Source organism: Dromaius novaehollandiae, chromosome 2 (assembly GCF_036370855.1).
Source record: "Dromaius novaehollandiae isolate bDroNov1 chromosome 2, bDroNov1.hap1, whole genome shotgun sequence".
Lineage (NCBI taxonomy): Eukaryota > Metazoa > Chordata > Aves > Casuariiformes > Dromaiidae > Dromaius > Dromaius novaehollandiae.
The window spans coordinates 48,858,975-48,880,747 of record NC_088099.1 but is presented as its reverse complement, the minus strand read 5'-3'; the positions used below and the strand labels follow the sequence as shown (position 1 = coordinate 48,880,747).

Genomic DNA, 21,773 nt, shown 5'->3' with positions numbered 1-21,773 from the left:
CGGATGGAAGACTGTGGAGCATGAATTCCTGAGCGTCCTCAAAAAATCAAGTACAACACATTTTAGCAGGAGGCTGTCTTCATAAGATGCCTTGATCAAAGCAGAGGAGACCTCATTTAAGAGGGAGAGGGGAGACAGCAGGGCTGGAATGAGGGCATTCCCTCTCTTTCTTGTATTAAATAACTAAGAAGACTTTATTGGCATATTTTAGTGAAATTAATGTAGCTAAGAATAGGACCGCTCACTCACAGAACAATCCTAGGGACAAGGTAGAGATCTAGGTACATCCTTAGACAGCATTCACTCCCATCATTGGAATTACAGGCAGTTGTGACGGTCACCTAGGACACATTTGGTGGATGAAATACCCAGAGAGCAGAGACGGTTTGGAAGGGTTTTGAAACAGCAATAACTACAACAGAGCTGAACAGAGAAACCCTACCTGCAATTCCCCTCTTCTCTTTCCCATTATATTATGTGATGGCCTTGTAAGGCAGAGAAGTGCTGTTGCTTAATGCTGCAGGATCACATTTGTTTCAGAGATGTGTCCACTGGACACATCTCTGTCCTTTGGACAGAATAAGGACTAACTCTTCTCCTTCAAATGTTCACCTGGATCCTTCATGGGAGTTGGGAAAACTAAACTGACTTTTCCCTTCCACTGTTCCATTTTAAAGCTAATACTGAGCACCAGGAGAAGGACATTTTAGCGATGTCCCTGGGTCAGCTGGAAGCTCCCCACACAAGGATTACCATACATGTTAGGAAATAGCACGAGTCTTTGCAATTTTGTAGACATTAGAGATTCAGATAGTTCAGAAGCACTTCTAATACTTATTCATTGACCTGCTACTATTCTGGAAGAAGAAATTTCAATGCACAAATTCAGGGGCTAAGAACTACCGATGAACTCCAATTCTGGCACTGGCTTCTTCCTGGCCCTGCAACAAATTACGTCAGCATTATCTGTTCCCCCATCTATGAAACAAGACATAATACACCCCACAAACAGGAGAAATGGGATTCTCTCAGATTCACAGATTTCCAGGCTGGCAGAAACATGCTGATCATCTGCTCTTACCTGCACAACACCTGCACAACCAGAGAGTTTCACCTGGTAATTTTGGTTCCTGTGCATAAGTTCTAGCTAAAGTACAGCACATCTCATAGGAAAACATCCAGCTTGGTTTAATGACTTGGAGTGACTGGATTTCCATCCCATTCCCCAAAAAAGTTGTTTCAATACTTAATTTCCATCACAGGGACATGGTCACATTGTCCTAGTCTGAATCCAGCCTCAGCTGTCGCTTCCTCAAACTGTTTTTGTCATTCTTGTTTTATTAAGCCCTCCATTACACTGTCAGAAATATGTCCCATATATTGGGCTTGAGCCTCTTCTTGGACTACATAATACTACTTCATAACTACAAAAGTGGATTTAAGTTGGATTTCTGAACTCTTAAATCATTCCCATGTCTCTTCTCTGAATCCTTTCTAATCTTCCAAACTTTTTAAAAATACAAACCACCAGGATTATTCAATACTGGTCTCATAAATGTGGAGTAATGAGACTTACTCATGAGACCCTACACTTATTTGATAGTCTTCTGTCTATTCTTTCAAGCTTACTTAAATATTTTACTATTCTTATATTTCTATATATCCCCCTCTTAGCTCCCACATAAAACATGATGTTAACAAACTTGAAAGTTGCAAGCACTTAAAAGTCAGGAAAAATTAAGACTGAAGGATACTAGGGAAATCAAAATTTACTTCTCCCTGTGCTTGTAGATCATAATATAAACTAAGTTGCTAGAGAACCTTTACCTCAATGAGTAAAATAGTATTTTATCCATATTTCTTTCCACCTTCCTCATTTAGTGGGATCGTTAAACACCATGGTGAGACTGAAGAATAGGTAGTGTCAAGCAAGCCTCACTGTGTCTGTTTCCTGGGCTGTCTATATTTGTACAACCTTCGCTCTATTATCGGTACCACAGTGCATTTTGTTATTGACCACAGCTGCTTAACATCTGGAGACAGCAACCTCCTCTCAAGCTCGGTTTGAGTTCACACCTGGAGATTGGACTCAGGGCTTGGGATCGCTCTCAGACCAGGAAACAAACATACCCAGGTTTTTTGACTGGGAAAGTGAGTGAGATAATTTTGGAAAGTGTCCCAGCCTGTGAAATATGAGCTAGGTGGGGTGAGGTCCAAGGCAATTCTTCATTTATTCTTTGAGTTCTGCTGACGTTTCCATTTGGACACTCGGCCTCCCTCTCGCATTGTCTAATGTCAGCAGAACTGACTAAATGAATTGATTTCTGGGCATCTGATTTGCAACGTTCTATTCTTTACCATTTTATCATGTAATTCTATACTTACAGGACTGTACGTACTGGGAACCCAAGGACCAGGCCTGTGAGTTTTAAAATGAGTTCACAGTGTGTCTTGTTCTGCATTGCAGCAGGGTATGTGAGACAGGCACACAAACATACACACAAAATGTTCAAGGCTGCCTGAAGGACATCACAAAACCAACTGGAATCATGACAGGCAGAAAATACAGATATCAGTGTTATATACTACTTTGCTTTTCTGGGAACGTAATGATACAGAATCCTTCATTTCTGTAGCTCTCAGATGGAGTAAGCAGCATTACCCGCAGTATTTATACCATGAAATGGAATTCCACCAAAAGGTGAAATGATTTCCCCAAATCCATGTAGCAGATGTGGTGGGGGCATTCCTACTCAAACATCGAAGTACTATTTGTCTGGCTAGAACTTTAAGGGATTTCGGTGGGACTCAGAAACTTAGGTATCCTCAAAAAAGATGTACTGTAGGGACTGAGAAGCCAAATCCCATCTCTTATTTCAGGAGGTGAGCTCCGAAAGCCAGTGCCCTAGGCGTGGAGCTGTGCCCCTAGCCCGGCTGGTCGCTGGGCCACCTGGGGCAGGCCACCATGCTGATCTGGATGTGGACAGGGACTAGTTTTTGGTGACAGTCTGAGTGCAGGAGCAAGGTGGCTCATATGCCAGGGCAAAGCGAGACTGAACAAACCCTCTGCAGCTTCCTACTTATAGCGGGGAGCAAACCCCCGGGCCGCAGCCAGGCTGCTGAGCAGCCCCTGCAGGGGCTTTCCTCCACGGGGAGGAGCTCTGCAGCCTGGGCAGCTCTTCCAGTGGGGATACGGCACCAAGGGCTGCAGGGATGACTCTCCCCTACCACTGAAATTAAAATGCCTTGAGGCTCTGGGAACAGCAGAGGCGTCTCCGAGCCGGCTCGGGAGCATGCTTCTCATTAGGAGGAGGGGGCCAAGCTAGTGATACTCCTGCGTCTCTGCAGCTGTGCAGAGGCTCCAGTTTCCTCTCCACGCCGACTTTCCCTGTCGCTCATTTGTAACTTCCCTGCCTCAGGGCTGCCCTGGTCTGCCTCTCCCCCCGCCCGGCGCAGGGCGCTTGGCCTTTCTTACAGGATGGTGTCTCAGCAGACATCTCCATGGGTCTGGCCAGCTTCCCTGAACACGCCAGCCTGTGGCCCGGGGCAGCGTACAGGAGGGTCCTGCCCCTCAATGGCAGCAATCACCTCTCACCACAGAAGTCCTCAGTGACTTCCTCCATGGCTTGTTCCCTCCAAAGGCACCAGAGGTATTTAACAAGATACTTTTCAAGATACTGTCCTGCATCCCAAGGCGGGAGCAGGACAGTGTCTCGATCAGCCTGTGCCCAAAGCTCCCCACGAAACACACGTTCATCCCTTAAGATGCCCCCAGAATATCTCAGTGGCTGTATTCGTCATCTGTCTCTTAACACCAGCCTCTCCACCACAACCAGAAGGGGTAGGTGGCTGCCACTGCTGGGCCTCGCGTCCTCCTCCGCCCGTGTCCGGAAGGTGGCGGCAATCCCCTTCGCGCGCCGGCCAGGAGCATGCGGCAGCCCTCGCGCACGGGTGAAACCTGACTTTTCAGGGAAAAAAAGGGGCGAAATCTGCCGCTGGACGGGCAAACCCTGGAGACCGAAGGCCTCCGAGCATCCCTGTGGCCAGCGCAGCCCGGATCAAGCTGTTTGACACAGGCTACCATTTTGGAGACGCTCGCAGGGTAAAATTTTCAAAAGCTCCTTAGGAGTCTGTGCACGGTTTTCAACAGCGACTCTGTGTTGGTCTGGACTCTCTTTTCCACTGGTTTCATTCTGTCAGTTAAGACTACCATTTCTCTGGTTGTACCCTCCTATGTTGACACATGCATGCCTGGGTAAAAATGCTTTAGGTTTGTAGAATTGATTGTTGTTCTTTTATAGCGATAAACTATGCCAATACAACTTCAGCCGGACACACAAAACATTTAAATGTCTATCTGCCATTCATTTCAACTCTGAAATGAGGATCCACAGATTTTAAAAGGAGAGTCCCACTGAAGACCATCCTCCGAAATCTGGTCCTGAAAACAGGACCTAGATATCTGAATCATAAAAACATTCAGTTGTATCAGAGCTGGTATAGGTAATTTTCAAAATAACACTTGCCTTTTTTAAAGTGCAGCTTACAAACACAAAGAAATAAAATAGACACAGTCTTATGAATCCATTCTGTTATGAGACGTAAGATAAGAAGCTAAGTTTAAATCCTAATGTATAATGGGCTAGAAGTCCTGCCAAAGGACTCTTTATATTATTAATATTATTATTTATTATTATTATTATCGCTAGTTATTGGTCACATATGGCACACTGCAGGAAAAGACATACACAAATTTACACACTGGGTATGCTTCATATGTTTGTGTTTTATGGTATTATATTTTGCATTTTGTATTTGGGCACATACTGTCCAGATCAGCTTTCTCTCTGAACACCAATTCTAAACATAATGCTTGGAAGAAATTGATTGATCTGGTATTTCTGCTGGTTCATAGGCAAGATTTTTGTTCATCACATCATCAAATATTGCTTCTTATCATCATGTTGTGCTTGGTATACCCTAGTTTCTCCTCTCCATCTTTCACAGAAGTATGTGAAAGCACATGTGCATACACTTGTGCTTTGCTTTCACTTTATTTTGTTTGTCAGTCTTATAGATTTAAGCTTTGATTTCACTAGTGGTTTTACCCAAGTTGGCAGTAGTGGAACGGATGGTCCTAGAGGTGCACGTCTAACAGAGCTGCTAAGCCAGTCTCATAGTCCGCAGCTGAGAAAAGGGTTAGTCCTGCTCCCCTCCCAGGTGTGGATTCCCGCACCTCACCCACTCCACATCTCGTGCCTATCTGACCCCATGGGGAGCTGATTCAGCTCACTATGTGGACAGAAAAATAGCAAGGAACAAACTGAATATTTCAGGACCAGTTTATTGGTCTGAACTGGCTCACAGAGGTGTCAGGTTAGGACCAGGCAGAAGGAAAGGGGCAGGATCGCAAAGCTGAGCCTTGGAGAGAGCAGAAGAGAGCAACACCCTTTGGCACGAGTAAGCTGTTCAGCTGGCTCAGACAACTCACCTAACCTGGTCCTCAATATAGTTCATGGCTGTACCTAACGGGGTTAATACTCGATAGTGTTGGCTGCTACCCTTTTAGTCTTCCTCAGACAGCAATGGCTGGCAAATGTTTATGTTCTTGTTTCATGCCATTACTATTTGCACTCCAGACAGACCAGTATAATCACACCCCATAACCTATTTAGTGGCTTCTTCTTGGCTCTGCAGAGTGAAACAACAGAGAATAATATACTGTCTCACGTTGGGCAAGGGATACCCCAGTGTCCACTCACAAGTTTTCTCATAATTCAATCACCTTTTTTTTGCAATGGAGTCAAATCATGAGATCCTAAGCCAGCTCTGTAAACCTAACTTGTACTGGTCCTGCAGGTGGCTGCTTTCTGTTGACTGAAAATCAAAAAATTTCAAATTCTTCTTTTTCTCTAGGTAGCTGTAAAGTCAGACTCAGAATTAAAATAAAGGAAAACAGCAATTTGGTTATCAGAATGATGAGACTTCAAAATCAAAAAGTTCACAAACTGCCTGCAATAAAATATTTTACAGTACCGGAAAACTAGTGTTCTCTAAGGCATTAGCTATTAAAATTATCATTATTCTTCAGGGGTTAGCAGCGTGTTTTTTTTTTTTTTAATCCAGTGCAAGGTTGGAATATAGCAGTTCCTAGATTGCAGAGTTGTGTAATTTGTTGGCTACTTGCTTAAAAATTTTGAAGTAAAGCTGCTTTGCCTTCCAGAGTTGTTCAGCCTTTGTCTTATATCGTCAAATGGACAGCCCAGAACAGCTAAGGGATTTCTAATAGCAACAGAGCAAGTGTGCTTTGAGTGTCAATGTTATAGTCCTGGAGGCTGTTAATCCTAAGCATTTTGGTCAGTAAATGTGTTACCTGTCTAGTGATTGTTTCTCATCTATCTCAAGCTGCCTTGCCATTGTTAGGTCTCCATCTAGTCCTTGAATCATGGGGCTAAAATCTGTACTTTAAGGAAAGAGAGAAAGAAAGAAAGGAAAAAAAAAGCGGTAATTAACTTACAACATGAGGATATAGGTACGCTGATAGCCAGGATGATCCAGGCAATGTCCATCTTGCTGAGACAGATGGTTGCTCTGTGCTGGGGCTTGTCCCCCTCAGTGACATGGGAGATGTTTCCCGGCACCCCAGGTTTCCAGGTCCCGGCAGGAACCAGTCTGTTTAGGAAGTTGCCGGTTGCAGTGGAGCCAGCTGTGGAAATGGAGCTGGACAACCTGGTGACGGGTGCTGCGGAGAGAGCGCTGCCAAACACAGTGGCGTTAGTCACCGCGCTGTGCTGCGTCGGGGCAGCTCCCCTGGGGTTGCCCGCTGCCGGAGAGGAGACGTTGACATCGAAACTGGTCTGAACCGAGTGACCTGCTGCTGCTGTTGCAGTTCCAGGGCCAGCAAACAACGGGACATTTGTACTGAGGTTCAAGGTTACCCAAGAGCTGTTTTTGCTCAGCATATCCCATATATCATAGTGGGGACGGTCAAAAGGCACCGACACTGCTTCAGGATTAGTCGATGGTCCAGCAGTTGTGGTGGCAAAATCTGCTTTCTGCACAACCGGCTCCGTCCCATCCCCACGCTCTGCTTTCCTAAGGCCTCCCGAGGTGCTGCTGGGGGGAGCAGGGGCCGGGTGCGTAGTTCTTGCCAGCCCCGTGCCAGCGGGATCTCTGGAAGTCGCAGTTGGGGAGGGAAACGGGTGGTCTGTGAAAGGGCTGCTCAGGGTGGGGAAGGGGGAGTGCAGGGCCGTCTTCAGGTAAGGCTCTGAAGGCTCTGTGAAGTTCCCTTTGAAATCTGGGAATATTTTCCCCATGGGGCGAGTCTGTCCTGAGTACAAAGCACTCTGGTTGTACAAATGATACCTTTCCTTTTCGCCAGCATGACGGCCGCTTGCTTGCTTTTGGCCAGCGGACGGGGCCGTTTTCTCCGTCAGGCTAGCGGGATGGGGAACCGTGCGAGCAGATGCGGGAGCAGGCTGCGTCGGGCGACGGTCTTTGTGACGAGGTGTTGTCCCCATGGCTGTGACAGTGGTAGTGTCCATCAGGAAGCCCTGAGAGGAGGATACAGTGGGAGACAGTACCTGAACAGAAAACACCAGCTCTTCTGTCAGTGCCAAGATCAGTAGAACACCTGGAGGGAAAAAGCAGAGAGCGAGAGTGAGAGGCGAGGTGGGTACCGGCAGGCTGGGAGTCGCAGCACTCCGCTCTCCGTTGCTGCCTTACTTCCTCGAGCCAAGGCGGCACAGCTGGCAGGAGGGAACACCTTTCGTGGAGGAAGAGCTTGTGCCCTGGTTTGTCGGCTTCTCCAGGAAAGCAGCACGAGAAAAGAGAGTCTGCTGGGGCTGTGGGAGCAGCGAGGTGGGAATGGGAAAGCTGCACCACAGTAAAAGGAGACGGGACCTTGCAGTATGGATTCAGGAAAGTGCTTTGAAGTACCACACACTGATCTCCCTGTACAAGCTACAAAGCACCCTGTTCCGTAGTGGTAGATGCAAAAAAACACATTTTCATTTTGGTTTTGGCCAGGAGGCCTCCAGATAAGTATCTATATCATTGTGGGAAACCTTAGCCTGTTCATTCTTTTGGCTGCGAAATCCTACTTTTGGCTGTCTCCAGTTTTGGATGCCATTAAGCAATGTGTTTTTCAAGAGAGCAGTTGCTCAGCCCTTGCTGAAAATTACGTCAAAATTTGTCATTGACCAAGAGATAGGGCCGGTGAGGGATTTTAGACAAGGGGGCTGCCTAGGTTCTAGTGCTGCTTTCTATTTAGCAACTTTGGAAAATTTTGTCTCTTGTTTACAGTATGAAATATAGAAAATCTGTGAATGTTAAAAATGAGTAAGAAAATGTAGCTATCATCGTAACCATTTTTAAAAATCATGTGATTATTAGGACTCCAATCCGATCTAACACAACTGCCCTTTCACACTCACATACAAATGTTTGTTTGTATCCTGTACTGCGCCTACATGTGCTGTGGGATTTGATTCTGCGAAGTTTGCCTCTCGCCTCCAACTGCAGTACACATCATCTCATGATGTGCCAGATTCACACTACTGTGAACATCAATTCTTCCATTTATTCATAGTCCAGATAATGGACCTGGGCAGCTGCAATAGCATAAGCCTCCCCAGGACGCAGGGCTAATATGCCCTGAGTTACTGCGACCTGCAGGGACCACATCAATCAGACGTCACCATTTCCATATGCTGAAGCTGTCAACTGCAATGTGGCCCTCTGCCCGCTAGGAAGCACATGGAACGAGTCCATCCTGCACAGTCCACTGAACAGCGTCAGCTGGCACCATCCGTGCTGTGCTGGTGCGAATTTCAACCAGCGATCTCAAGGTGAAAGACGCTGCAGCCCAAACAAATCTGGGAGCCCAGCTCATCAGAACGGCAGGACTCCCAGTTGCGTAACGATTGCCTGCCAGCCGAGATTGTGGGGTATCTTCCTGCCCCCTTCGCCACCCTCCTCCCCCTCCCAGCCTTGCCAGCTTTCTCTGCAAGTGCTGTTAGGCCATTTAGCTCTAACTTACTTGGGAATATTTGGTATGGGCACCAGCAGAAAATGGAAGAACGGGACTTGTGAAAATCAAAGAAGATCTCTGATTAGGTGTCCATTGAGTCCTAAGGCTCTGTTGCAGGTTGGTGTGATGCAAATGCCGTGAAGTGAGTTTATTCAGAGTCCTGTGCATCATCCACATCCACTTGCAAGCAATATACTACATAAAGCACAAGCTGACCAAAGGAGTAGTACTTATTCCTCTTATCCAGCTAAGCGCTGTGCTTTGACACTAACCATCATTGCTGAACCAGAAGAGCGCAGAAGTCTGCCACCAGCAAAATTCATCTCCTCTTGTCCCCAGCAGCCTCCTGTTCCTCTGCAGAGTATCCAGATCAAAACATTGACTCGATAATGTAGTGAGAGCCAGTTATAAGCAATGCACTTGCCAGTGACTGATAATAAAATTAGCTCTTTTTTATTTCTGAAATAAAGTAAGTATCTCTTCCAAACAAACCATGGTCTGAGACCTCGCTTCCAATTCCTAGCCATCTGCAGATGATATGCTCTTAGCAGAACACCTAGTCAAAGAGAAAAATGCATTCTGTACATCATGCTACATTCTTGCAGCATCGCTCTTGGGAACAAAGTGCAGGAGTTATCTTCACATTTTGGCAGCACTTATTCTGAGGTCAAGGTCAAAGCAGATATTCTAGTGTCCATATGGCTAATATTCCATGCCAAGACAAGTTGCTGCTAGAGAACAAATTCAAAGAGGAAAGGATGAAGATTTATTTTGGATTTGGTATGTGGAGATAATGTTTCAGGAAACTTTAGGCTTGCTGTTGTGAGCACACAAGATAAAGTGCACTGGCAGATGAGATAGTAGATTATAATGATTGCAATGCCTGCTAAAATTTTCAGATATTGTTTGTGTAACTACTTTTCTCCCACACCATGCACAGAAAAACATCTCCGTTGGATTAATGTTTTTCTCCGGGATATTCCTTAAGGAATGCGGAAGTTGCCAGCTCTTCTGCAAATTATGCCCTGGGGTTAGGAACCATGATCTTTGGCTAAAAACCTCCCAAATATCCACCTTTACTGCTTCAAATAATAATAAATCAGAAGCTAGCAACTATAAAGATTTATAATCTCTCTGGGGCAGCCTGTTGTGGTAGCAGGTCACCACACATCAGACACTAGAAGCCATATAGATTTAGCCAGTACCTTGAGATGGGTTGTAAAGTATTAATAACTATTCTAAAAATATTATGTCATAAGTCATTTATTTGACAATAAACAATAACCCCCACAACCCTTTCCTCTCTCAGGATGTGCTAGTCAGATTTTGCACATCTGCTAGCTCCCCCTTCAACAGCCTCTGCAGAGCTATTGTGGCCCCACAGACACAGCTTCTTAGGACTTCTTTTTTACTGGTTTAACTGACCACAGTAACTCTTTCAGAGACAACCAGAGCTAACCCATGTCCCTGAATACTTACAAAATATTCAGCTTAGTAGATCATTGTCAAAATAGCCCGTGCCGTATATTTTGGGAAAACCAGCTGGTAATACAGACTTCACAGCGGGCTTTGCTGGCCCTTTTAAGTAGAATTAATTGGCTTTATAACTGATCAACGGCCAACTGGAAAGCAAAAGTAAAAGTTGGAATCAGTATTTTCAGATGCTGTGCACCATCCATCCAGGGACACCTGGGGATGTTCTGGCTGGGTTCGCAGCAGCCTGGTTGCCCAGAGCTCCCCCCGACTTTTGTGTCACGGGAGGGTATGCAATGTTGTACTAAGCGAGACTCTCATTAAGGGACCTGATATTAGGCTCCCCTGTTGCGGAATTTTGACCTAAACCTGGGAAAATGATTTTCTGAATTCCCCTACTAAGATGCAGGAAACATTCATCACAGAAATGGATTTAACCAACCCCTTCAAAAGTCTTCCCTTCTCCACCTCTCTCTGCTTCCCAAATGCACCTGCACTGTGCAAAGGGTACGACGCTGACGGCCCCCAGGGCCCCAGCTTACCTAGAATCAGATTACCACTGAAAAGAAACCTTTTGGGCCTAAAGTTGTCATGGCCGAAGTGACAATAGCCCAGATGTATGGGACACAGCAGATGTTCTTATTAAGTTCAAAGGCCAGTCCTGCAGCTCTTTGCCAAAATCCTTCAGGCTGGGCTGCACGAGACTCCAAGGACTGACCTTATTTACAACAGGAGCCCTTTGGGGCAAGGACTGTCTGCTGCTGTATGGTGCCATAATGGCCATACAGACTGATGTAAGTACATTACAGCAAATAATAATAATTAATTATATTTTCAAGGGTCAGTTAACACCATTAAGCCTTTTCATAAGGGGCCACTTCTAAGCTGTAGGAGTTCATGCTCAGAAAGGGTCAAACTGGTTTGACTTTTAAATGCTGTATGTCAAATCCCTGCTTTTGGAGTCTAATTTTATGACTACATTAAAACCATTCAACCCTAATGAAAATGCTGATTGACCTGATGTCTCAGTGGTGCGAACTGTGTCATCCCGTGTTCTTGCATACTGCACCAAGACTTGAATGTTAAGTACAAAATGAATTAACTCAAGGATGAAACATAGCAGACTGATGTGCATTTAGCCATAAAAACTCTTCCTGACGACATGGTGCAATGGTTCAAATCTCAACAGGATCTCACTGCAGTGCTCTTTCCCATGGTACGCTCAAAGGACAGGTCCAGACGTGGTGTGTACAGTTTTGTAAGGAAAGAAAATGAAGGAGCAATGTTTTTAAAGACTGGAGCCAATGTCCCTATCAAGTCTCAGAAAAGTTGGGGTCAGGAATATTTTTCTTCCTCCTAATCAGAAATGTGAAGGGATTTGTTCCCCAGCAGCCTTCTTTGAGTATTTTATCCCAGGACCCGAGGAGCTCCTGCTAAAGGCTGCTGCACCAGCTTTAGCACCACTTAGAAGGCTTCACCTAGGAGCCGATACAGCCTGGTGCCGCACTGGGGACCTCACGGGCCGTTTGGGAACAGCCTTTCCGCATGGCATGGCAGAGCAGGCATGCCGCCACGCAGTTGGTTCATGCAGTCAGGCTCCCCAGGGGCACAATCTCCAAACAACAGTCTTACTTAATGCCTGACCTAGAGTTTGTGGAAAGGCTCCCACTGACTTAAGTAGGCTTTGGACCAAGTCCTCACTGGCAAAGACACAGTGGAGGCTCTGGAGCACCACGTCCACGTTTTCTGCAGCAGGTGAACAAGCACAAAGAGCTCGGTCTGGCGTTCGACCCCTGCTCACCTCTGCTACCTTGGACCTTGCAGCAAAACAACCCAAGCCACCCTGAGCAGCCCTCGGCAAACACTTCTGCTCTAGGAAGCCAGGATGATGCTTTTTGTGCAGAGACCTACTGCTGGACTCATTACTGCAGATTGCCGTGGGCAAGGGAAGCAAAGGGCGCCGTCTGCAAAGGACCCGCTCTCGACAGAGCCCGGGCTGGGGCGCACGTGGGCAGCCTACGGGATGCTGACGCCTCCCTGAGAACCGAACAGTCTTGGCTTATTAAATGATAGTGAGACCAGCTCTTGCAAAGACGATTCAAAGCAAAGCCTTCTGCGTGACACCAGTAACTTATCATATGTCTCTCAGCAAACCAAAAGCATTACAGGGAGCACAATGAATCTTTAATAGATGGACAACTGGGCAGAAAGTATATATTGTTATTTTTGTTACGGTCATTTTCTTTGTAATCTGTCAACGCAATGTGATTTCCACACAACAAAGCAGCCTTTGTACAGAGTTAAGCAAATTCCACCTCCGCGAGTGGTGGCAGAATCGAGGGAAGAAAAAGTAGGTTACTCTGCACAGAATATTTCTCTTCCTTGTTTATCAGTGCCTGTCATGCCAGAGCTCCCAGCTAGTAACTTACAAGTTATTGTCTCTTTTCCCTTTTAAGAGTTAGACGGGTGCTCAAGCCCCACTTCAATACACAGGATATTTGATAAAATGTAGAAAATGAAACACACGGAGTAACAGCTCTATTTGCAGTAACATGAAATAACACCAGCAGCAGCTTTGGAAATCACATGCACAAACACAAGCAGCACGCGCTGACACTCCCTGAGAGACAAGCTTAATGGTGACCACAGTTTTCATGTGGCAAGTACATCCCAGTCCTTAATGCAAAAACATCGCGGAACAACCATCACTGTTGCTACGATGCACTTCCACTGAAGATTTTAAGAGAGAGGGTCCATAAACCAGAATTAATTTCTGACCCTCCAGTGCTTTAAACAATGGGGGTACGGAGAGGACAGCAGCACGCAGGAACAGAGCAGCATCGCCCCGCTCATCTTCCCACTGCGCTAGGGACTCACGGGTGCTACAGAAAGGGGTGCTCTGGAAATGCTGCAGATCCCCTGCTCCCTTGAATCGCTACGGACACCTGAGCCAGGGATCCTCCGGCAAAGGCGCACTGCAAAGCCAGGACAACGGCAATCACCCGGGGAGGGAAAGCCAAAGAAAGACCCCGGCTCCGGCAGCTCGTTCAAGGAAAGCACTCACCTGAAAATATCATTTGGACTTGTCAGCAGACATCCTCACCTGCTCACATCCCGCCGACTCGGACGCCTCATCCCTCGGGAGCGGGAGGCAGCGCGCGCCGGCTCGGCTGGCTGGCGAGGCCGCGGCTGGCGCTTGGCGAAGGAGGGCCGGCACAGCCCGGCAGGCGTGTCCTGCGGCGCCGCGCCGCCCGCCCGCTCCCGCGCTGCCCACCACCTCCGTTGCCGCACCGCAGCGCGCCGGGGGCCGCGGGCAGCTCTCCGGGAACGAAACGGCACGGAGCACCTCGCAGGCGCGTCCTCCCTCCGGCGCGGCGGCTAGCTTTCCGTGGGCTTGGCGGATCTGCCGCCGGCTTCCCTACCTCCGCCAGACTTCCCACTTCATTCCCTGATCTCTGACGGGGTTAAAACTCCCGTCGGGAGAAAATAGGCAGGATGAAACAGCGCTCCTCTTCTCTCCCTCTTTCTGGGCACCAAAATGCGTGTCCCGTATCTTATGCCCTCACTCCTCAGTGGTGAATGGATGATTTCTATTTTGTCATTACAAAAAAAAAGTCCACGGATCTTGTGATTTGAAAGCCATAATCCTTCCTCCCCTCTTCTATTTCTCTTACTCTGCTTCTCTCTTTCTCTTTAGCACAGACAGGGTGTCTAGAGGACCACACTGCCCAAAGAGCACAAAGATACGCACGATATAAGGTCTGGGGAAATGATGAGCAGGCAACAAGTGGGGGGGCTTCCTGAGCGCACTGCAGTGTCCCCCTGGAGTCACGGGACAATCCCGGCACCCCCCTATCGGGATTCACAGTCCCTGCCATGCCCATGGGTGCTGCAACAGCCCAGGCACTTTGCTACATGGGTTCCTCAGGAAATTAATTCCTAATGTTTTGCTGGAGAGAAAAGCCAGTGTCTTCTCCTCCGTCACACCTGGTGAGAGGACCCTCCTCTTTCAGGCCTCGGATACAACTGTGTTGCAGCCAGGCTTCTTTTTTAATGCTGTGGCCAAACCAGACAGCTATGAAACTGTGACGGTATGTTTGTTCCCTATCAGGAAGGCTAGGCAGGTGCATATATTATACCACAAGTACACCCTATCCATATTTACACTATGTTTTCATAGCCACGATCAAATCAAGGAGGATGTGGAAGGACAGAATGCAAATAATAATCTCAGATCTTCTTTGCGTTTTTGTGCTCTTGTGCTGATGTTCCTTCTCTCCCTGTCATCTGCAGTTCACTTTTCATCCTTACTGTTTCCAATCTGAAGGTTTTTCTAAATCGAGATAGTCAGTGCATCATAAAAAAAAATTTGATCCTCACAAATATCAGCTTGGTTAGCGGTTTCTAGAACTCGGGGCTTATTAAGAGCTTGCTGCTGAAACAATGATTTAGCATCAAGCTGCAGCTGGTGTAACAAGAGAACCATGCCACATATTTTAACCTTTGCTGGAGGATTTGCCACATCTGTAAGCAGTAACTCACAACAGATTTCTTCCCTGTGTGCTGTCATGGATGGGAACATATGCTTCAAAACTGCAGAGACTCTTGCTTGGAATTTCAGATGAAACCGCCCCATAAGGACAGGGGCCCTCTGCATTCCCTTACCCAGAAACACGCAGAGCAAACCAAAAATAATTTCAAAAGCACACAAGTGTTCCTCGGTCTGACAGCTCCCCCTCACACAAAGCTCGTCCAGCCCCGGCTTTGCAAATGCACATCCCTTCCTTTCCAGCCTTCACTTGGCAGCAGTTTTTGTTGGCAGGATGCTGTTGCCAAGGGAGACAGAGGATGTGCAGCTGGCTTTTCTTTCACCTGCACTTAGTGCTGCTGATCCTATTTCTGTTACTGCAGAACCTTTGGCTTCTGAGAGACTGACCATCAATGTCACCGGACCTTTTGAAGAGTTTTGACAGCGAAACAAATAGCTGTGGCCACCAATGAAAAGCTTAAAATAGGATCTTGCCAAGAGAGGATGCAATTGATGTCACAGATGCTGATTCAGGCAAGGGTATGCATTTCACTAACACCAATAAAAAGGGGGAAAAAAGGATTCAAAGCCACCTTAAAGAGTTTTCCAACAACCCCCTGAACTGTGAGTAGGATCCACCTTGCCTAGCCTGAGATGTGTAGAAGTTGTATGTCTATTCTGAGGGAGCTGTGGCTCTGGCGGGCAATTCACCCCAGCCGAAGGTGAGCAGTGTGGCAGAGAGGCGCCTCTCCTGCCCGGGGCAGGACAGGTCACACAGGGGACAATGAGCTTTACTAGATGTCCAGCTTTTGGATGATGAAAATATGGTGAGGTGAATCCCCATCTCTCCATGTATTCAGAAGGTGTCGTCATCAAGTGAAAAGAGCATTTGTTTAGTACAATAAGGGGATAAACAAAAGTGATGGCTGAAAAGGTGAAATGCAGTCTGTGCAGCAGGAACCGTGGTGCTTTCCAGGAGAGGAGATTCCCCGCTTTGGACGTTCAGAACCAGTTTCTACCAAACACCAGAAGTGCCTTCAAGAGCAACACTTCACTGGCATGAAGAGTGCACCGGAGTAGGGCCTGGCAGCCTTGCCACGGTACTGCCCTAGGAAGCATTTTCTCTTCCCATATTAGAGGGTAAGTGGGCAAGCACTAATTCAGCCGGAGCGAGGGGCTGCTGCCTCTCAACGAAGCAGCGTGCGGCTGATCAGCGGCGCCCGACCCCTGCCAGGCGAGACGTCTGGCACCTGTGAACCGCGCAGCAGCGGGGTGAGGAAGCAGGAGCCACTTCTTCATACCTACGCCTTTCTCAAAAAATTGCAGCTCCTAGACCTGCTACGTTCCTTTCAAATCTGCCCACTTGCAGTTTCAGGTAACCATGCCATAGGCTTGTGATCCCAGTGCCAGGTGATATGTCTTTTCCAAACCTAATTTCTTCAGGATTAAGCCTGCAGCTCTTAGTTCATTTACGTTGACATACCTACCAATCTAGGACTCCTATTCTGGACTCAAGGCAGTCTGTCTTTACAACACAGTCATTTTTAGCTTTTTTTTTTCCTTTCCCCCTGAGGAAGCGAGGTTTATATGAACAGGTTGTCTATCCCTCTGTTTGTCTTTCCTAATAACTTTTGATCCATGGCTGATTTCGAATATTGTAACACACTAAGATAATTGGCAAGGAGGTGAACAGAGGGACCCACTCACAGATCGCTCTGCTCCGATGACGTGGATGTTTTTTCCCTACTTGCAAAAGCTGTGGGAATTAAATTCTATGGTTTCTGGTACAGAAATGTCGATTCTGCAGTCAGAAGGGGCATTCTAGTTACGCACAGGCTAACTTCTACAGCCCCTTCAGGTATTTCTGTGATTTCATCTGTTCACTGAAAGTAATTTGGATGATTTATCACTTATGCCCCCTTCAGATTCATTATTACCTCTGAGTGACTGGTTATCCTTGTGTTTGATCTCAAACGAGAGTTTGTAATGAATAGCTTGCACTGATTCTCGTTATGCGAGCATGTAACACCCAGGGAGAAAGTTACTTGCATATGAGCTGTTCCATTCGGGAAAGCTTTACTCTGATTTTTGACCATTGCCCAGTGTAAAGAAAAGGGACGTTGTGCCTTATTGTGAGTTAACAGCTTGCTAAGGGGGTTGTACAATTATTAACCATCTCTGTTTATCATGTGGGTAAGTGAGAACTAAGTCAGGTTGGGATCGAGGGAGTTTCTGCTTTGGGAACCTGGCTGCTGGTTTGGTGGGACAAAGGGTTGGATTTGAACATGAATCATTTCCAGGATGGACCTGGGCTGTGAAACGTAGTGTGGGTTCCCAGTCCAGATTTTCTCCTGTGACCACGGCCTGAGGATGTGAGGCTACACATAAACCAGCCAGAAAGGCTGTACCATGCCTGTCCTCTCACCTGCTGGATCACACAGGGTTAGCAAAGCCTCTGGAGTGACCTAAGGTAGCTAGGGAAATCAGTGAGCTGTTACTTTTAATTTCTGTTTGTCCTTCTTACAGACTTGTGATAGCTTTCTTTTGGCTTTTGGAAATAAAGTTTGTCTTTTCTTTTAGCTCTTGAACCTGGCTTTAGCTGAGGCTGATTTCAGAATAGCTAGCTAGCCTAAAAACCTGGCTATTTGTCATGGCCCACCTGCAGTGAGCTGCCCTGTGAGCAGCTCTGAGAGGAAATCTTGTGGTGGCCGGAGGCAGTCAGCAAAGCCCCGCCACGGCCGGCAACGTGTGGAGGTGCGTGCCTGAACCTCAACGGTGTCGAGGGAGCATGTGGCACTAGGACATACAATATTAAACGGAAAAGATCAAATTTCATTCTCGAAAGTATCAGCTGCTCACCGCAGGGATTAAGAAAGGTTTTTTTGCTCCATTAGGTGAACTGCAAGATTGTGCAGGTATTGAGAGAGAGATATTTTTGTCTTTGAAGCTGCATATTGGACTGGAAGGAATGATGGTCCAGCTTGGGGTAGTAAAGCGTATGTTCTTATAAGTAAGGTCACAGTAGTAGCTGGGTATAATTTTTGCTAATGAGAGCAGAACTTGGCTGCTTATAGTTCAGTCAGTATTACTGGTCATGAATTAGCTTCAATAGACAGGGATATGGAATATCATACCTGAAGAACATAAGGGCTCGATGACACGGTGATACAGCGTACCTGATTAATCAGAGGATCAGTAATTCAAATGGAAATACATACAAAGTTAGGAGGAAGATCTGACTTCTTAGAAGTATACTCTCTCAACTCTTTTGAATCAATTGATGGCGCTTATGATGGCGCTTATATGAAGAGTGTACTTAGAGATGACAAGTATGGACAAAACTTTAACCATGCAAAAAAAAATCCCTTGACTTCTTATTTGACTGTTCATAGTGGTCTCAGGACACTGAAGTTTCATGCTGTCTTAAGTGTGACAGTTTGGTACTGTCATATGAGCTTCTCTGCACCAAAAACATTGAACCACTGTTTATAATAGTAGTAACAGTAATAGGCATTACCTCTGTAGCAGCATTATTCCTACAATACTTCACAAGCAAGATATTTTGTTTGGCTTGCTTTCTCTCCTGTTAAACCTGTCCCTATTTATATACAAGACAGAACCCGCTTCACCCATCTCTGAAATGTCATCACCTCCACACTTGATTTTATTTTGGAAGGAAATTGGACTGACAACCCTAACAACTCCTGATCATTCACAGAGCAGGCCTTGCAAAGGGATTAAATGTACCAGTTTTTCCGTGTTGCCCTGTCAGCGCGTGGCCCTTCGGGGATCTTCTCTTGCTGCGCGAGGCAGCGCAGGCTCCGTGTTCATTCATCCTTGACTTCTGTTGCCTTCACACCAGTTGGGGTGGTGGTGATCTGACGTGGACATCTTATCTCCCTCCTCCCCACTCCAGCAAGGGAGCCTCCCTCCTCCCCCCCCCTACACAGGGAGCCTCATTTTATTTCAGTAATGCTATTAAGCAGCTACCAAAGTGCAGCTACTGCTGAAGGGGGCTGGAGTCAGGGCTCTTCTCCTGCTTCTCCCTGGCACCATCCACTCGCCAGGCGCACAGCAACAGGGCAATACTGCCTAGCAGGCCTGTATGAGACCACCAGCAGCTCCTGAGACCACTACGTGCACAGACATCTCTTCCTCTAGATTAAACTCCATTGATTTTTTTCCACTAAAAGTGCGGAAATGCCAGCCCTGTAGCGGGAACACTGGGCTTCAGGTCGTTTTGGTGCCTTCCTCAGCAGCAGCACCTGGCTTCGCTGCAGTGCCCTTAGTAAGCATGATTGCCTGGCTGCTAGGCAGGACTTGAGATTTCCTGATGCATCGGCAACAAACTTCATAAACTGCTGTGGGTTGTTTTCTCAAAAATGATGCAAGCGCAAATGTACCAAGTGGTGCATGTGGAAAGACAAATTTATCCCTGAGATAGCTAACAATATGTTTTTACTGCTTGCACTGCTCTGATCCAGACTTTACTTGGTTTGGGCTTAATTTATTAGTATACAAAACATGACCTTGAAACTAGGGCACAGCAGAGCTAATGACAAATTACGAACTTTCTGTTCAAGCACTTTGAATGAATCACAGTTAAACATCGCTCTGGGTTCTCAACAGACATATGCTGGAAGAGCTGTACGGCAGTCAAAAGTTACATTCCCATGAAATGGAATGATAATACTGACATAAGTGTCTTGTTGTCACACTATTCACTTATTACATTTTCTCTTTTTTTCTCTCTCTTTTAAAGCATTCTCAGCTGTCATTGTACCATAGCAGTAAAATTATTCCCACAGTAAAGTGCAATATAGGAAGGCAATTCTGTTTGGAGACAGAGCACTAAGTGTGGCACATCAGCATTAAAGCTGCAGGAGAAAATTAGTCTTTGCATTAACATTAACTACTGTGGCTAAGAGAATATATTAGCAACAGCCTTCATAAAGGTCAGGACATAGCCACGAAGGAAAATCAAGAAGCATTATACAGAGGACGTAATTTTAAGATAAAGTGCTGAGTTTCAGCCCCAGTCAATATGACTTGAAAGGACTGGGTGGAAATAAATAGAGGGAGGCTTGCTTGAGGGACCAATTACAGTCCCATTGATGGCAGTGTCAGGAAAAGTCCACTGGGACAAATGGTGGCTCATGCTACACTGGTGTAAATCCAGGACAACTCCACTGCAATTAGTAAAATTATTCAGCATATAAATACCTCTGAGAAGAGAACATAGCAATTACTAAGGGAACCAGCAGAAGTAAAACATGGCTGGGAGCTGAAGACCAACGAGGCCAAACGAGAAATAAGAAACAATATGAAGAATAATGGCAATTAGGAACTGGAGTGAGTCATCAAGGGAACTGGGAGGCTCATCTTGTGTTCACCTCAAAGCTGAGCAGGCTAGATGGGCCATGTGAAGCCATCATACCAGCTCAACGCAGCCTGTTATTTGGGTGTTTCATTGCCCTTTACCTGGTTTGTTGGAAATTGGTGTGTCAGTCAAACAGGAAATTTGCATAAAACTGGAGTACTTCTTATACTGAAAATCTGGAAAATGGCTGTTTGGCCCAAGATTATTCACAGATAATCGCCTATAATTCACACATAATAGCTGAAAACAAGTTATCTGGCATGAAAGAAGGTCAATGACTGAAATGCATGAAGTAAGAAATCTGTGTATCTAAAGCTAAGGTCAGATTTCGATGCAATTGGATTCTAACTTCTTGCTTTGGACCCTGCTTCGGCAAGGTAGTCAAGCAAGAGGCGCTTCCTTCCCACTTCAGTGGAATTACTTGCTGGATGTGTCACACATGATTAATACTTTACTGAACTGGGACCAGGGTGGGAGCAGGCAGATAAAGCAGAGGGAGCAGCAAAATAAACATGTACCTATGCTGTTCCAGACATAAACCACTGAAGATTTTTGACGGGACATACAGCATGCTGCTCTTTATGCAGATACATTACTTTCCTATTCTGCTGTGCTTATTTACTGTATATTTATTTGAAAGCATCCCTGCTGGGAGCTGTTCCTGCATGCTCATTCACTGCCAATTACGTTGCCAGAAATGCAGCAGCACCTACAGCAACGTTCCTATTGCATTACCACTGTTTCCTGAAGACGACCTTGGGTCTGAGATATTTCATCAGGGAAATAAAACAAAAAAGGGAAACAAAACGGCACAGCAACAGTTTGTAACACTTTGTTTGTGAAGGTGGTGTGATCTGAGCTTGCAGATTACTGGGAAACACTTTGTACTTGTTATGGCAATATAAAGCATCTCTTACTAGGAACTCTGTTCCAAGTTATGCCTCTTGTCTAAATTAATGTTTCCAGTTAGTCCTTGTTTTATTGTGCATCCGTCACAGGAGATGCACTGTTAGCGCTTTGAACAATACAAATCCATGAACTGGTAATTGTGAAAACATGTATTTAGCAAGATGCAAATGTTTCAAATCTATTGGCAGTACCTTTGGCCCTTTATGTACTTTTTTTCTGTATAGATTTTTAATTTCTACAGCCAGGTTCATCTTTAGTTTTAGTAATTAGCTGAAGTCAAAGGCTGTGTAACTGTTTGCATGAGGCCCAGCTTGGCTACTTAGTTTTATAGCATGTCTCTTGAAAAATCATCTAGCTAACCTGCCTGTTTCGAAGGCAGAACTGATTTTCCAAGCTACGTGGCACACACCATGAAGGGGAAAAGAATCCAGACTTATTCCTTGAATTTAGAT

General features: G+C 46.1%; 1 protein-coding gene and 1 long non-coding RNA gene across 9 annotated transcripts in view; one reads left to right on the top strand and one right to left on the bottom strand.

Moving 5' to 3' along the window:
- TMEM108 (transmembrane protein 108) overlaps positions 1–21,773 on the bottom strand; it is a 167,433-nt gene that overhangs the window by 4,388 nt on the left and 141,272 nt on the right. For 6 of the 7 annotated variants that reach the window (XM_026094037.2, XM_026094034.2, XM_026094035.2 and 3 more), the window contains one exon: positions 6,518–7,633. In XM_026094037.2, the coding sequence (XP_025949822.2) occupies positions 6,518–7,633 (1,116 nt within the window). Of the gene's footprint in view, positions 1–6,517; positions 7,634–13,568; positions 13,672–21,773 lie in introns of those variants that run through there. The other variant, XM_026094038.2, reaches the window with a different exon arrangement.
- Positions 1–21,773, top strand: part of LOC112979665 (uncharacterized) — a 74,402-nt gene that overhangs the window by 36,913 nt on the left and 15,716 nt on the right. The gene's annotated exons all lie outside the window — the stretch shown is intronic.